Source organism: Talpa europaea (genome assembly GCF_964194135.1).
Source record: "Talpa europaea genome assembly, chromosome: 12".
NCBI lineage: Eukaryota > Metazoa > Chordata > Mammalia > Eulipotyphla > Talpidae > Talpa > Talpa europaea.
In genome coordinates, this window is record NC_140079.1 from 10,937,748 (window position 1) to 10,954,017 (window position 16,270).

The 16,270-nt window shown below is 55.4% G+C and overlaps 2 protein-coding genes across 7 annotated transcripts in view; both read right to left on the reverse strand.

Annotated features, from left to right (window-relative positions):
- C3 (complement C3) overlaps positions 1-4,072 on the reverse strand; it is a gene marked incomplete at its 5' end in the record, with an annotated part of 32,988 nt that extends 28,916 nt beyond the window's left edge. The window contains 5 exons of the mRNA XM_084249661.1: positions 34-128; positions 1,599-1,669; positions 1,754-1,916; positions 3,095-3,287; positions 3,999-4,072. Coding sequence (XP_084105787.1) covers positions 34-128; positions 1,599-1,669; positions 1,754-1,916; positions 3,095-3,287; positions 3,999-4,072 — 596 coding nt within the window. The remainder of the gene's footprint in view (positions 1-33; positions 129-1,598; positions 1,670-1,753; positions 1,917-3,094; positions 3,288-3,998) is intronic.
- Positions 4,073-9,818: 5,746 nt separating this feature from the next.
- GPR108 (G protein-coupled receptor 108) lies at positions 9,819-16,028 on the reverse strand (the record flags this gene model as incomplete). 6 transcript variants are annotated; one of them, XM_084250441.1, is made up of 18 exons in its annotated part: positions 9,819-10,021; positions 10,119-10,243; positions 10,341-10,424; positions 10,609-10,658; positions 10,907-10,950; positions 11,034-11,164; positions 11,241-11,358; positions 11,442-11,515; positions 11,971-12,046; positions 12,164-12,297; positions 12,590-12,694; positions 12,790-12,858; positions 12,936-12,997; positions 13,117-13,241; positions 13,937-14,019; positions 14,226-14,276; positions 15,077-15,193; positions 15,909-16,028. In XM_084250441.1, 18 exons carry the CDS (start codon positions 16,026-16,028, stop codon positions 9,949-9,951), a joined length of 1,641 nt encoding a protein of 546 aa, XP_084106567.1. In that variant the 3' UTR covers positions 9,819-9,948. The 6 variants fall into 6 exon arrangements, with proteins under 6 accessions (XP_084106567.1, XP_084106571.1, XP_084106568.1 ...); XM_084250445.1 differs by lacking the exon at positions 12,936-12,997 and having other exon boundaries at positions 10,119-10,186; positions 12,790-12,880; positions 13,098-13,241; XM_084250442.1 differs by lacking the exon at positions 12,936-12,997 and having other exon boundaries at positions 12,790-12,880; positions 13,098-13,241.
- Positions 16,029-16,270: the final 242 nt, after the last annotated feature.

Below are 16,270 nucleotides of genomic sequence, written 5' to 3' on the forward strand. Positions count from 1 at the left end.
GCCCTGAACCCCCTCTGGGAGGGCATGACATACTTGACCAACTCTGGAATGTTCCAAGACAAGGCTAAGATACCACCCTGGTTGTTAGAAGACAAGGAGTCCCTCTTGACGTTAACGCCGTCGGGGGTCTGTGAGGAGACAGGGAGGCACGTGGCTCTTCAGAGACCACACTTAGCCTCTCTCCCTCTCCATGTCTGGACTTTCTCTGTGCCATGCTTATAGGGTCAGTGATGAAGAACATGAAGCCAAGTTCAAATCTCCGCTGTGCCACTTATAAGCTGTGTGATCCTGGCTGAGTTACTTAACATTTCTGTGCTCAATGGACACATCTAGAAAAAGGAGCTAAATCTCATCCCTACCTTATTGGCTTGGTACATAGTTTTTCTTTCTGAATACTACTAATACCAAGTAATAACTAATAATAAGTAGTAATAATTACCAACTTTGGGGCATTTGAATCATTGCCTACTTTAGGTTTTTGACCTATAAGAATAGCAATTTCCTGTGGCTTGGTCAAATGCCTATACTATTTCATACAGTGCCCGCAGTTAGGTATCAGGAGCCAAAGAGAGATGGTTGTTCCTATTGGCTCCTCTGGGAAATCGGGATAACTGTGGATATGGTGCTTCCATGACACCCGGACATCCAATTGCAGGCGGCAGCACCTGTGCCTTGGAGGTTTCTGTGCTTTCTGCTCCCTGCAGAACAGTCCCCGGGAATCCCTGCAGCCAGCTCAGGGCATTCAGAGCACAGTGTGTGTTCTCTGCCTGATCTCGACAAATAACCCCAAAAGACCCTCAGGGTCACACCTGCCTCTTCCTGCCTTGGCTTCTTCTTCCCCTCCCCTCGCCCTTCTTTCTCCGCTTGCTGCCCCCTGCCAGGGGCTCTCTGCTCCTTCCTTCTCCCTGCTGCCCGTCTTCCAGTATGTTTTTATTAAGCTCTACTGCATGTCAGTGACTGTGCTGGTTTGGAATGAGGCCTTGAACAAACAGATAAAAATTCCTTCCCACTGGAGCTTAAGATCAAGGTAAATAGGGGAAGAGGAAATTAACAAATACATCCAATTCACAAGAGAAAGAGAAGGCAGGAAGAAAAGAGTGGAGTGTGTGTGGGGATTGGGGTGGGGTACAGGAGTCCCCACTGTAAAACTGGGGCATGGGTGACATTTGAGCAGGCGCCCTCTGGCGGCAGTGGGCGGAACAGGCTGCACTGACCTGTCCATCATCACCCCAGTGTTCAGGTAAGAAACTGAGGCTCAGGATGGTGAGTGACCTGTCCAGAGTGACGCAGTGTCCAGGGCTGTATGCGGGACCAAAGCATGGGAGCATGCATCGCTCCATACTGTCTCCTTGGGTCTCCACCCTGTGTTTGTGCCTCTACATGTTTCTTTGCCTTTGAGTTTCTATTGAACTTTTTTTTTAAATTTTTTCTTATTTTTTTTTTAACTTTTTACATCATTTTTCATTTTTAAACAATATTTGCTTCCCCCCACCCCCTCAGGTTCTACTGCTGAGCTTTTTTAAGGTCTCTCTTTGTCTCTCCTGTCTCTGTTCCGCCTGTGGCTATCCCTCCTGCACCCTCTGTCATCAAGCTGGTACCTGAATGCTGACTATAACGGTCCGGCCCACGGGCAGCAGGTTTTGGTCCACGGTGAAGACCCGGTAGAGGACTGGGGGAAAAAGGGAGCGCCTGGTGAGTCCCGCGCTTCCCCACACCCCCAGCCCACCCTCTCCAGTCCCTCCTTCTCCCTTACCCGTGGAGCTTGGGGTGTAGATGGTCTTGTCCGTCTGGATGAAGAGGTACCCGCTCTGCAGGCTCACCAGCACCACCTTCTCCACCGGATTGTTCCCGAAGGTCGCCAGGACAGTCACAAACTTGTGCCCTTTGTTTGATTTCAACTCCTGGCTGACCGGGAGCTAGACACGGACCAAGGCGCCATTAGGGCCCTAATGCCCCATCCTCTCGCCCACAGTCCAGTCCTTATGTTAGGGGGAAAAGGCTGTCCTAAAGCTGATTCCATACAGGCTTTGTGGACTCCACCCCCACCTCAGGCCAAAGCCAAAGACACTGGGAACTGCAAATCCCGTCACCACCAAAGGGAAGATGGCTGGGACCTGAGGGTGGGGTTAAGCAGCCAGGTTGGGATAAAGCCAGACACGTGGGCTTTGGGGGGGGGGTCCCCCATTTTGGCTCTCCGCCAGCTCGCAGCGTCCGGCCAGCTCTGAGAGTGACTTTGGGTTTCCAGGTCGTCGGATCGGGTAGGACGCATTAAAGACTTTATTTCCCTATTTTCTCCCTGAGTTGTACATTTTCCTTATTTCCTTTTCCCTTGTAAATAAACCTTTTATGAACCTTTTGTGTGCGCCTGCAGTGGAGTCCCTTTTAAGTGCGCGGGTGAGGACCCACAGCCAGGAACCCATTCAATATCGGGGCTGCCCTATAACAGTTAGGCCTTCGGAGAGGTCCAGGCCTGCTCCTCCTTCCAACGGAGTCTACCCATCCTCCCTGGGCCCCTTGGTTTGCTCAGATTTGGGGAGACAAGTGGTCTTGAGAGCAGGAGCAAGAGCAAGAGACAAGGTAGGGATCAGAGATGGGACTAGGGAAGCAGAGAGGGGGCTCAGAGGACGGGAGAGCTCAGAAGGGGAAGGGACCCCAGAAGGAAATTAGACTTACAGAGGGAAGGGCCTAGCAGGGGAGGGGGTTGAATTTGGGGAGGAGCCTCAGAGAGAGATGGAGCTCAGAGAAAACGCAGCATGAGATATGGGAGGGGCTCTGGCAGGTGTGGGGCCTCAGAAACAGGGGGGGATGTGGAGAGGGAGGAGCTCAGAAAGCCACGGAGATTCAGAATGGGAGGTGGTCATGGGCGGGAGGGGCTCGGAAGAGGTGGGGCCCTGTAGGGGCGGGGCTAAGAGGGCGGGGCTCTTGGGGGCGGGGATAAGGGAGGTGCAGGTTGGCATGGGCGGAAACCCAGATAAAAGGGGCGGGCTCCTCGGGGGAGGGGCCAAGAGCGGGGAGGGGCTTTGGGGTGAAGAGTTAGACAGAGGGGGTGGTCCTTGGGGGTGGTCCTTGAGGCCGGCCTGCGGTGGGCACCTACCTTGATGGTGACTGTGGCCAGGTGACCATTGGCGTTTGTCAGCACGGTTTTCTCACTGGACAACACTTGCCTCTTGGCTGGAAAGTCGTGGATGGTGACCGTGACAGGAATGTCCCCTTGCACGTCGTGAGCTTCTAGCACCATCATCTCCTCATTCTCCAGCCTCAGGATGTTTGGGGTGATGATGGAGTACCTGCCAGTGGGAGGCATGGAGGTGCAACAGTCATCCCGAGGACCCCTGAGATTCCAGCCCTCGCTAATTCAAGCTGCCCAGCCTCTGGCCCTGGCCGGGATCCAATGACGTGTGACATTCAACCCTGAACCTCAAAGCCAGAACCAGCAACTCCCCTAAGTCTCTAGATTTCCAAAGCCACAATCACCTAAACCCCCAAGTCCGTTCATATACCTCCAAATTTACATACTTGGACTCAAATGCACTAAACCTCTAAACCCCAAATCCACAAACACCCTAGACCTCTAGCACTCCAGACTTATAAGTACAACCAAATCTGCTCCCACCCTGAGCCAACATAAATTAAATCTGTAAACCCATGAACACTGAAACCCATAAATCCTGAAACTGCAAACTCCCAAATCCTGTAAGGTCCATCCATACCTCTGAGACTTCAAACCTCTCCAGCGTGTGGTGTGAACGCCACAAACACCCTAAGTCTACAGACCGGTTGTATAAACATCCACTCTCCCTTCCTCTCACAATATGTGACGTTCACAAACACCCAGCTCATCAACACTGGAACTCACAGGCAGCCCCAATGTATTAACTTTCCAACCTATTAACCTCTGCACCCACAGACACCCAAATACACCCTGAATTAGCGGGGACCTACCTATACCCTGCCACCTCCAAAGTGGCTTTGTTTGGGGTGGGATCTAGAGTACTCACATGGGATCTCCCTGGGCCAGGGGGAGACAGTTCAGTAGAAGCAGCAGCAGGCTGGCACCTGAGGCAGGCCCCATGGTGCAGGGACAGTGAGGGAGAGGGACAGAGGGACAAAGGAGAGGATGGGGAGGAGTGAGCAGAGCCAGTTGGAACTGCCTTTATATGGCTCCCCCACACCCAACCCTCAGCCCAACCCTCAGCTCTGCACAGCCTCTTCCCCCCCTCTGGGGCTGCCCCAGATTTCTCAATACTGTTTCCTACATTTTTCAATCCCTGGGGCCAGCACGTCCTGGGGCAAGAAACCTAAGGGCATGTCCTTCTGCAACATGCGAGCACAATTGTGCCCTACCCTGAGGTCATGGCCACCTGGTTTACAGGGGCCTTTCCCTGTTCTACCCACTTTGTAATGGAGGGACACTGAAGTTCAGAGAAACCCCCACCCCCACCCAATATATCTGCCTTCCAACTCACTTTTGTTTGTGCATTTGTTAGCCCAACCCTTTCTATGAGTTCATCTGTATGCTGGTGGCCAGAGTCCCACTTCCAGAGTCTGCCACGCTGGGTTTGGGAGTCCAGTCTAGTGCTGACACTCCTAGCTCCATGGAATGGTGTTTTCCTCAGTGGAGAAGAAAAACTCTGCTTCTTGGGCCATCAGGGAAGGTTTCTTGGAGGAGGGGACATTTCATCTGGGCTTTAATGTATGCACAGGAGTTCACTATCCAGCATGTTTTCCAGGCCAAGGGGAGCCTGGATCTCCCTTCATCTACCCTTGCCAGGATGCCTGAGTGGCTATGGTGGTTAACAAATGTCATCACTGATGAAAGTTCCCATTGCTACCTTAGTATATTTTTATTATAAATTATAGTTTAATCTGTGTGCATGAATAGGCAGTATATTCATACGGTTCAACATCTAACAGGTACATGAGTGGATACAGCCAGTTAGCCAGGTCTCAGGCAGGACCATATAAACAAATCTTGAGTTTCTTTTCAGAGATGGATGCATTTACAACCACCTACAGGTTTTAAAAGCAAATATGGGTGCACCCTTCCTGGTTTCCCTGGGTGACATCTTGCTTTTTCATAAACAATGTACCTGAGAGTTGTTTCATATTAGTGCATGAATTTCATTCTTATTGCAACTGCCTCCTACTACATGATCCTCTGCCAATGGATAAACCTCCATCGCCACAAGCCCTGCTCTCCTCAGGGAAGAATCTTGACCCTGTCTCTTCTTCCAGCTTGGACACTTACTGGTGGTGAATTTTGGGTACGCTGCTGATAAACCACTCTGAACTTCAGGTTCTTCATCTACAACGGGGTTAACTTAAGCGACACTTAAGCGATGAGAGGACATGACCCTGGTTCAAAGTTCCCTGCATTAGCAATCTTTCTAGATATCCATGGATTCCGGTCCACAGTTATATTGATTTACATACTCACAGCCCTGAGTAAAATCGTCATTTTCCCTCCAGGCTTGGGCAGCTTGGAGTTTTGCCCCAATGTCATTTTATTTTGCTTCTCTCCCAGTTCCCAGCGAGGTTGAGCATCTGGGGGAGCAGGTGAAGCCCAGGTGCAGGAGGCAAGACTGGTGTGTAGGCGGGGAGCCCCTGGCCCGTGGAAGGGGTTAATGGGAGCTTGCTCTGATTTCCTGTAAGCCACACTCTTCCTGGCTGTGTCCCTGGGCGATAGTAGGGGAGGCGTGGGGAAACAGAACAAACCTGGCCTCTGTCTACTTTTGATTGCGACACCCTTCTTTTTTTTTTAAGGAGGAGGAGTATGCAAACACCAGCTTATTCTCCAGAATCAGGGTTCAGTTTCTGAAATGTGTGAAGGTGCCTGCTAAGATCCCCCAACCCTTCATTACTTCCTCTATTTTCCTCCCTCTCACCCCTCAAAAAACCATTTCCTGGATTCATGACAGCTTTAAACATTAGGCTCTGATGAGAACAATTCCTGCCGTCTCCATACAGGGCTTGGTCCTTCGATTCCGGGGCCTCGGTCAGTCTAGCTGAGCAATGGGACTGAGAATAATTCCTGCTGTTTCGACAATGAAGGGAGCTAGGGTGCTTGCAGTTGTCTGGATCACCTGGCCCAGCATCCTGGCCCCGGAGGGAGGGAGATCTGTTTACCTGGGCTGATGCCAAGTGTATCAAGCATCAGGACAAAGGTGTGCTAGTAGAGTGTTTATCTGAAATTCACATTTAACAGGGTGTCCTCTATTTTACCTGGCAATTCTAGCTAGAGAGCGAGGAGAGAACAAGGGGAAAGATGATTATTTCTGGGTGGGTAGGACCTGGGTGCAGCCTACCCCCCATCTTTTCCTCACAGAGGCACCGCCAGGCCTGAGAGCAGCTGGGGCGCCTCTCTCCCACCTCGCCCTTCAGTTCCAGGGTCCTCACCACACTGCCTTCTGGGAACTTGTTTCTGCGACGCACAGTCAGCTCCCTCCTCCCACCCCCCCTTTCAGGCTGCCTGGGTTTCCCTTCTCCCCCAGATTCATTACTCATTAACTGAAAGGTAACCTTGACCTGGCCCCTTCCCTCCACCCCCCTTGCACACACTCAGCAGAGGCCTGGACATGAGGAACCCCCCCTCACACATGCACCCCAGCAGGACAAAGGGAACCGAGGCTTGGCTTTCAGGTCTGCCTTCTTCCAGCCTCACCCTTGCTCTCTAAAGTGGACGTTCACTGTCACCAAACCCGCCTTCGGGACTAGAGGGAAAAGCATCGAGCAAGCAGAACGCTCAGTGGGCGCTTTGCACGCAGCGAGCGCTCCCAGTGCACGAAATGTATTCTTGTTTTTACTAACACCTGCCTTCTTCCCGCCAGCCTTCCCTGGATGCCAGCCCCTGTCAGACTTCCAAGCCGCGGTGCCGCTTCCTCCTTTCCGTGTCTAGCACTCACCAGCTCTGGGGGGCCTCTGCCAGGCTGTCCCTTCTCTACCCGCTGCAGCCCCTGGCCTCCCTACTACAGACCCACCTCTTCCAGGCCCCAGGACCGCTGGGACTGTTCCTCGCAGTCCTTGTGCAATGACAATGCGTCAGTCACACATTACTTGACCTTCCCAGCAGTGTCAGACCCACATACAACCGGGGGCCCCAATAGGCGGCACCGTGGAGCCCAGGTGTGTAGTGAGCTGGACCATCCAGGTTTGAGCTGTTACCCTCTCTGATGTTCGCAGGATGAAATGGCCAAATGATGCGTTTCTCAGCACGTGTGCCTGTCGCGAAGCCACGCGCGCCTGGACGTGAGCGTGTGCTAATGATCTTGAGCCCGTGCGAGGCCGTGTCCTGTCTCATGCGTTTCCATTATTCTCCCTGCCACAGGCACCACGACTGTCTCCACTTTAAAGACCAGGGCTAGGCCACTTGCCCAAGGTCTTCTGGCTGGTAAGAGCTGTTGGGAGTTGAGCCCAGGTAGCAGGGCCCGAGTTCATGCTATGTGTTTCCTATGGGTGCTGCCACAAATGACAAGCTTGGCTCAGAACACCTACTTGCTATCTTGCAGCTCTGGAGGGCGTCCGCCTGAAATCAAGGTGTCTGCAGGGCTGTGTTCCTTCAGGGGCTATAGGGTGAATGTTTTCTTGCCCTTCCTAGTGTCTAGAGGCCACCTGTATTCCATGGGACTCTAACCTCGGTTTCCATTGTCACTTCTCCCTTTCTGACTCTGACCCCCCCCCCTTCCTCTTTAAGGACCCTTGTGATGACATTGGGTCCCCCTAGATAATCCAGGATAACCTTTCCACCTCAAGATCCTTAACTTTATCACAGCTGCAAAATGCAGAGGTTCTAGGGACTGGGACAGGTATAACGGTGTGACAGGCACAGAAAGGGGAGGTTCCAGGTTCCCTGCACCACCCATGGGAAGGCGGAGCTGAGCAGCGATCAGAAGCTGGAAAAAACTGGGAAAAGGACCTGAGAGAGAAGGCAGGGAAGCAGAGAGGACTGGAGGAGGCACATGGAGCAGAGATAGTCGAAGAAGCTGTGCTTACTCCTCAGCCTTGGACTTGCCCAGGGACTTGAGGGACGTGGAAGGGGATACTTGAAAGACAGACGTGGGTGAGAGACCTGTGGGGAAGCTGACCATGGCAGCCTTTATCTTGACTTGGATTTTGATTTCGCTCCTTTCCTTGCAGACTTGCCTGGCCCCTTTTGTCCCTTTCCTATGGGTCCTCACCCGATGGGGCCTTAGACTCGTGGCAAGCTTTTGGGGCTCAGTGGTCCTGCTTTGGGCCAACCCTGTTTGCCTGGGCATTTATCCACAAGGGGATGGGTAACTTTGGGAGTTTTATTTGGATACTGTATTTTCTTTCCCTCTATTGCACACTAACTGTATTAAAGTTCTTTTCTATTGAAAGTTTTACACACTAAATGTTTTCTCTTTTTGTGGCAGGTGGCAGAACCCATTTAGAGCAGGTTTTGGGGTCCTGGGGTCCTCCTCATTCTGCCCACTAACACATGGACATCTTTGGGGATGTCCGCTGACCATGGCAAGTGTAAGGAATACAACATGGACCCGGTACGGCCGTGACCTCCCTGTTTTTTTGCTTGGTGCCTTGGGTCCCAGCATGAAGACCAAGCGCGTCTGCCTGTCTTTAGGTTTCTGTTTCCTGCACTTGCTCCAGCCAGCCCTGCAGAGGGCCATTCTGGGCTCCTGCCTTGCTCGCACAACTTCCTCAGTCTGCAATGTCTCCCCACTTCCTTCTTCTTCCGGCTGGGCTATTTATTCATCTGGGCCTGTTGAATCACTTCTGCTTGCATGATATATGCTGACCCCAGCCAAATTCCTTACCGTGTCCATGCCTGTGGCCCAGCAGTTTTTTTCACAGTGCCAAAATGGATCCCGGGTCCTCCAGCTGAAATGTGGGGTGGGGGGACAATGCATCTTGGGAGTCTGCTCAAAGGCATGCACACGTGTCTCCAATCTGAGGTCACTCCTCAAGGCTCAGGACAGTCTGTGGAAGGTCAGGCTGTGTTGCTGGGCGCTGTGCTGAGCCATGGGCATCCGTGCTCACGTGTGAGATACTCTGATCTTATGAGGCCCCCATTTGCCATGTGAAAAGACAGTGAGGTCAGTTTCCTTATCCAGGGGCACAGTAAACAGGGACAAGGCGTGGTCCCAGGGAGTCCGGCTGCAGAGGCAGTGCACACAGGCCAGTGTTGTATGGCCAGGCCTCCGGCTAACTCACAGCCGTGTGATCGTGGGCAAGTTACTTAGGCCCTCTGAACATCAGCTTTGTTTTTTTTAACCAGTGCTTTAGAACAGGGCATGGCATACCACAATCGCTGTGTTACGCTTATACTCTCCAGCCTAAGCCACTGTGAGTCTCCTAGTCAGCATTTTTATGCCGCTCTCCCTTTGGACATACATGGTCCCACCAACCCCCTTCTCTATTCACCTTCACTGACTTCCCAGGCTAGGCCAGAGCCCGGCATGCCCCGCACCTCTGCCAGGTGGCCCTGTGCTGGAACTGCCTGTGACCCATCTCCAGTGTGAGCCGCTCGAGCGCTGGGACTGGGGAGGTCTTGGTCACTGCTGTCCTTAGCACCTGGCATAGGGCCCACATCCAGCAGTTTCTCCATTGATATTTATTGAACTTGTAGCGCAATGGACACCGTACACCCCTCCCCCGTCGCGAATGCAGGTTCCCAAACTGCAAACACCACCTGTTCTATCCCAACTCCCAGAAAGGCAAGAAAGCCAGGTAGCAAAACGAGTGGTCATTATTGTACAACTGAGGTCGGGGGTGGCCCCCGGGCTGCCACGAGGGAGGGGACTTCAGTCTTCTCCTGAATGGGTTCCAGAACTCAGGTCCCGGGGGGCTGGACGCCATATGCACACAGGCACCCTCTCGCTCCCCACACGCTTGGGGAGAGGAGCTGGAGCATGGCGTGTGTGTGAGAAGAGGACAAAGGCAGGCGAAGCAGGGCGGCCCCGGGTCGGGGGATGATCACAACAGCTCCCGTCCGCTGGCTGTTTTGTTGACTTTGGACAGGCCTTCCCGGAACCCAGAATCGGTCATTCTAGAGGTACACAGTAAGGAGGCGTTCCAGGAGCTGAGGGGTGCCGGGACCACCCCCACAGCTGCGCAGGCCCCACCCGGCCCGGCCCAGGACTCACACTTGCTCCATCTGCACATCCTCTTCGTCCTCCTGGGGCAGCTGCAAGTACGGGTTGTCCCGCGCCGGCTGGAACTTGTAGCCCGTGAGCACGAAGAAGGCCAGAGTGGAGCCCTCCACCAAGAGCTGGGGGCGGAGGGGCAGAGCAGGAGCATTAGCACACACCCGCACCCCACCTCCATGGTCTGGCCACCCCCTCACTCCACCCGGGTCCCTGTTTCACCTGGCACAGCCACTGCCACTGGAAGGGCACGGCCACACGCAGGAGAATGGCGATGATCCGCGTGAAGTAGACGTAGCAGATGACCTGCGGGGACAGGGCGGGCAGGGGCCCCTGACTGCAGGGAAGGCGGAGGGTGGGGCCCCGGTCCTGGGCAGAAGGGCAGGGCCAGAGACAGCAGGTGGAGGGCTATGGTGGGGGTGCCAAGGGGTAACTGTCCTCTCCCACACCCAGGCAATGCTCCCACCACGAGTGAAAATGGGGTTCCTACCATGACGTAGTAATGCCTGAACAGCTTCAGCTTGGCCAGATTTACTGCTACTAGGGGTGGAGACAGAGAGTTGGGGTCACGGGAAGCAGGAGGAAGGGGAGAAGGTTGGGGGAGGGCTGGGGACAAAAAAGACATTGTGTCCAAGAGGCAGGAAGTCAGGAGAGGGAGAGAGGAGGGAGGGGGCAACCAAGGGGAGCACAGACAGGGGCGCCTGAGGGAGAGGGTGGATGGAAGTGTCTGAGGAGACCGAGGTTGCATGGAGGTATCCCAGGGGGTCCCTTGCTCCCTAGAACCTTACCTTTCCCATCAGTGCCAGATGCGTCCTGGAGATGCCGGATGGACCTGCAGCGGGGTGGGGGGTACACAGGGCGGTCAGCATGGACCCCGCCCACACTTGGGGGGACTGCGGGGGTCAGGATCCTCACCAGACCACGGGGAAGAGGATGGCGCCGCAGCAGACAAGATCCACCAGGAAGAGGATCTCCTTCCAGAGCCCGTAGTCGCTGGCACCCTCCTCGCCGGACTCGATGACGATGTAGGCCACGTTGGCCAGGACCTGCGGAGGGGGCAGGGTGGGTGGGGCAGTGCCTTGAGAGCCTGCATTCCCACACACCTGGGGACTCCGTAAGCACCTGCAGTGGGATCACAATGCCAAAGATCTTCTTCTCCTTGTCTGACAGCACATATTTGATGAATGCCCAGCCGGAGCCGATCAAGGCGATGGTGATGAAGAGCAGGGCGCCCTTGAGCCTGGGGGGAGGGCGTCTGTTGAGACAGGGAAGCCATCTCCCCGCCCGCCTGCCCCCCACCTGCCCGGAGAGAAGGGCACTCACAGGTGTGTGATGTAGTGCATGACAGCGAGGCCTTCGATGGGGTGGCCCTGGCTGTTGATGAAGTAGTAGTTGATCTAGAGGTGGACAGATGGATGGTCAGGAGGACGGATGGGTGGGAGGGAGTGGTTTAGGAACAGGGACAATCACTGGCAGTCATGGTCAGCGGAATGAACTGACTGCTATAATCAGGATGGCAGGTGGACTCAGAAATGGACAGTGAGGGCCAGAACAATGGCTGGACCGAGGGATGAACAGTCGAGGCAGCTACAGAGGAAGGAAGGTCACAGCTGGATGGGCAGACAGTGAGACCGTCAGACAGGAGGCGCGTCACAGCTGGAAAGAGGACAGGCAGACGTCAAGTGGGTGGGCAGCTGGCCACACAATAACATGGATGGAAAGGAGGTTGGCTGGACAAATGGAACACCCGAGGTCTGGGTTTGCAAAGACATGGGGAGTGGCATGTAGCAGCGTCTTCCTAAACCCAGGGACCCAGGCTGCCCCCTCCTGCTCCCTGGCCCAAGGCTCTCACACTGTGGAAAAGCAGGGAGACGCTCTTGGTGAAGGCCAGGGCCGCCATGAGCCAGTGGATCTTGAAGACGTTGTGCCTGGGGGTGGGGGTGGGGGGTTAGAAACAGAGGTGGGTGGAGAGGGTTATAAGTCAGAGGCATGGATGGGGAGGTCTGATGGGGGCGGATGGGGTTCCCCAGGGGCAAGGGTATTACGTGTTCTTGCAGAGGAAAGACACCCAGAAGACGCCGGCAGCCAGGAAGCAGGCAGACATGACCATGTAGAGCTTGAAAAGGGGGATTTCCGCGGCAGACAGAAAGCCCTCGGGGTTCTTCTCCCGGATCATCACCTGGGAATGGGGCAGTGGTGGTGATGGGGTTTGCAGAGAGGCCCTGGACCGGCAGAGCTGTTGGCGTCCAAGCCTCCCACTGTCCAGCTAGGCAACTCTAGGCCTCAGCCTCCCAAGCCAGCATGCCTGCTTTCACTTCACAGCGTGGCTGCAGGGAGGGCCTGAAGAAGCTACTCAGCGTGGTGCATGTGGCTCACAGGGAGCGCTCCGGGATGTACCTGCCACTGGCAGGCACCTGGTCCACGGAGTACCTGGTCCGCAGTTAGCCCTGCGGGCCCTCCTCTCCACTCACCGTGATGTCAAATGGCTGCTCTTGTCCTGGCATTGAGTTGTAGCAGTTGTGGAAGTTGAGGTTGTACTGGCCTTCCTCAGCCCTAGATCCAATCACCACATGGAACTGGGCAGGGGAGGGGAGAGGAGGCTTTAGCTTGGGGGGGGGGGGAGCTCTAGTTCTGGGGAGGGGTGAGGCCGGGGGCACACACAGACACTCACACTGAAGTTGTAGGAGTTGTTGAAATGGCTCAGGCTCAACACCAGCTCCTTGTCTTCCCCACTGAGCCCCTGAGGGGACAGACACCTCTTTCTAGCATCAGTCAGCCCCAGGCTGGGCTCCTCCCTCCCACCTGGCTGCCCCGAACCTGCTGGGCTCCTTGAGACACCGTGGGCTTTGACTTGGCCTTGCTGAGATCCACGGTGGTCCCTGTGGGGGACATGTGAGTTTAGAGATGGACAGACAGCAGGAAACTGGGGTGGTGGGGGAGAAGGTAGAGCAACCCTGCCCCGCCCACCCCTTCCTGCACCGCAGCCCACCTGACTCACCACTGTCCACTTTGGGGGTGACTGTGTGTGCTGGCTTGGGGAGCTCTGGTTCAGAGGGTGTTTCAGGGAGGAGCCCGGGAAAGATAAACAGCTTCTTCTGTGCCCCATACTTTCGCACCTGGACCCTGGGGTGAGGGTGGGACAGGAAGAATGAGGCTGGGAAGCTGCATGCTAGGACCAGGCACACAGGCTGTGAGATGGCTTCAAGAACCCCTGGGCCCTCCGGGTGTCCTGTTTGGGGGCCGGTGTTGTGCTGAATCAGAAGTCACAAAATTGCAGCACTGGGCCGCCACCCATCAAGATGGCTGTTTGCACCACAGTGATCGTTTCCCATGAGGCTGACTCACTCTACTTTAGTGCATTATTTAAAAAGAAAACACTTGTTTAAAAAGAGAACACTGTATAGACAGAGGAGCAACAGGATGCTGCTGCAGACCTGCCTGGTTCCAAATCCTAGTCCTTGGGTCCCACTTTTGCCATCCGTGGAATGGGGAGACTAAAGACACAAGGAATCTGTAAGGAACACCTGTGAGGCTTGCAGGGCACAAAGGAAGCACCATGTACGAACGATTCTTACCCTCTGTGTCTGGATCTTCTGCCCTGACACCACAATGACCCCGAGCACCCCACCCTCCTTTCCTCTCCCTCCGCTCCGTGATCAAATAAGGCTTGAACATGATATTAAAAATCAAGAAGCTTCTTCCTAAGGGCATCAAGGCTGTTCCCAGCTGACTTCTCATTCCACCTCCTAGCTCACGTGGGCATCACACCCAGGGACACACAGTGACACTCTCTGGGTCCCCCTGGCTCCCCAACTCACCGAAGATCTTTGGTGTCGATGAGGAAGAGAACCAGGAGGTTGCTGCTATTTTTGTGGAGAGGACAGTCCAGGGGGTTACGGGTCTGAGTAGTGGTAAGAGGGGGTCTTGGTTACTGCCTTCCACCCACCCAGCGCCCCCTGCCCCCTCCCCACCCACCCACGCAAGGGAGTCTTTCTTCTCCTTCCTGCTCTGGGAAAAAACTGGAGTCTTGGGGTTCCAGATGCAGAGGACACACCTTCCCTCCCTCCCACTGCCCCGCCTCACTCCCCACCCATCATTCACACTCACTGAGTAGGATCGAATGCTGCCAGATGGAACCCGGGTCAGACTGAACCCCACCTGGCAGGTAGAAAGAAAAGGGGAGAATGCGAGGGACTCCGGCAGGGACTCCCCAAGCCACTTCTTTCAAGTGCAACAGAAACATAACCTTTAATTTACTGAACTCACTATGTACTTCATCCCACATTCACTCACCGAATTTTCCAACGACCCATCCTGCCTTCCGCAGTCCTATTCCTTTATCTCCTGGCCAGCCAGGGCCACTCAACCTGGATGTCACTTCCTCAGGGAGCTCTTTGCTGGTCTTCTGGACCTAGCCACCTTGTCCTCCCTCCCCGCTGCACCCCCATTTAAAATGGCCATGGCTCCCAGGCCTGCGCTCTGGAATCCAGCACACTTGGGCTGGCATCCAGGTTCTGTGACTGTGAGCAAACCATATGCCCCTGAGCCTGTGCGCAAAACCTGCAAAATTGGGTTTACCTGGGTCACATTTTCACTGCATCCCTGAGAGGTGATTAGGAGGAAACTGACTCATGGAAATTGCTTTGCATAGTACCCAGTGCTGAGTGGGTGTTCAGTAACTGCTGGTTGCTCATGTTCACTGCAGGAACTGGGGCTGCCTAGTTCCCGGCACGCTCTCCAGTGAAGTCTGAGCTCAGTGCCTAGCGCATAGTGCATGACAGGGCGTGAGGTATTATCTCCTGTTACAGATGGGGAAACAGAGGCTCAGAGAAGCCAATATTCGCCCAACATCACGTGCTGAGAGTCAGATTTAGGATGTGAATCTGGGGGTGGGGGAGTGTGTGTTCCTAAGTTTATACACCTCAACTTCCTCCAGCAAATTCCCCAAAGTCGCTCACCAGGGGGGTCTTTTCTCCCTTCTGGAGGCCCAGCCGCAGGAGGCTCAGCTCCACCTCTAAGGAGCCATTGGTGTAGAAGCCGAAGCTGTTCAGCTGGATGTCTGCGCGCTTCTCCCCCTGCAGGGAGACCAACGAGGCAAAGCGACCTCAGACTTCTTCCCGCCAGGGGCCTGCCTGACAAGAGGTTTCCCGAAAGGCTTCAGCCCCCCGCTGGCACGCTTTTGCTTTTCAAAGGGCAGGTCCCAAAGGAGGCAGGAGAGGCTGAGAGGGCCTCCCTGGAGGCCGAGACCCAGACCCGCTCCAGGCTGGACCAGGGCGGCCCCGGGTCCTCAGGCTACTGAAGAGAAAGCCTGGAGTCCCTCCCACGAGGTGAAAGCCCCCCGAAGAGCAGGCTCTCGGCTCGGTGTGCCTGGCCCTCAATATTGCAAAAATGTGCAGATTCCAGCTGAGTCTAGCATGGTGGGGTTTCCACTGAGCACCCAGGGCCCCAGGGGCCCAAGGACCCCATTCTAGAACGCAGAGGCTCCCCCGAGTGGCGCTACGCCCCGAAGTCATCTCAAGAATTCAAAGCATTAAAAGTCTGGGGTCCCCGGAGGGAGGCCCCGCCTCCGATGGGAGGGGCACGACCCCAGCGCGGCCGGCCCGGCAACTCCACCTGGAGGACGAGAGGGGGATGCTCGGACGCGACCACTCGGGTCCGGAAGCGGGGGGCGTCGGGCCGCTCCACCCCGCGGCAGGAGCGGGGGAGGTAGGACGAGACCACTCCAAGCCAGGGGCTTCTCCGCGACACGGCGGCGCCCCCCCGCCCCAGGCTGCCGCGCGGCGGACTCACCGTGAGCGACAGCCGGTGGATGCGCCCCGAGCAGCCGCCCAGCAGCAGCAGTAGAAGTGGCCACTGGCCCCACTCGCCGGGTCTCCCGCGGCCGAGCCCCCTCCTCTCGCTCACTGCCATCTCTGGAGCCACCGCCTCCCCAGACACCGCCTCTGACGCCCCTAGGCCCGCCTACCAGTGAGCCAATCGCCGCGGTGTGGGGTCCGAGCCTCCGGCTTTTCCCGCCCATCCACCCAATCAACGATCAGCTCTTCTCAAACCCCTCCCCGTACGACACCAAATGGACAGCATGCTCTCCGAATGGGAGTGCTGATGACATCTAATCCCGCCTCCAGTCTCACCAATCACTGGGGAGATCGTTC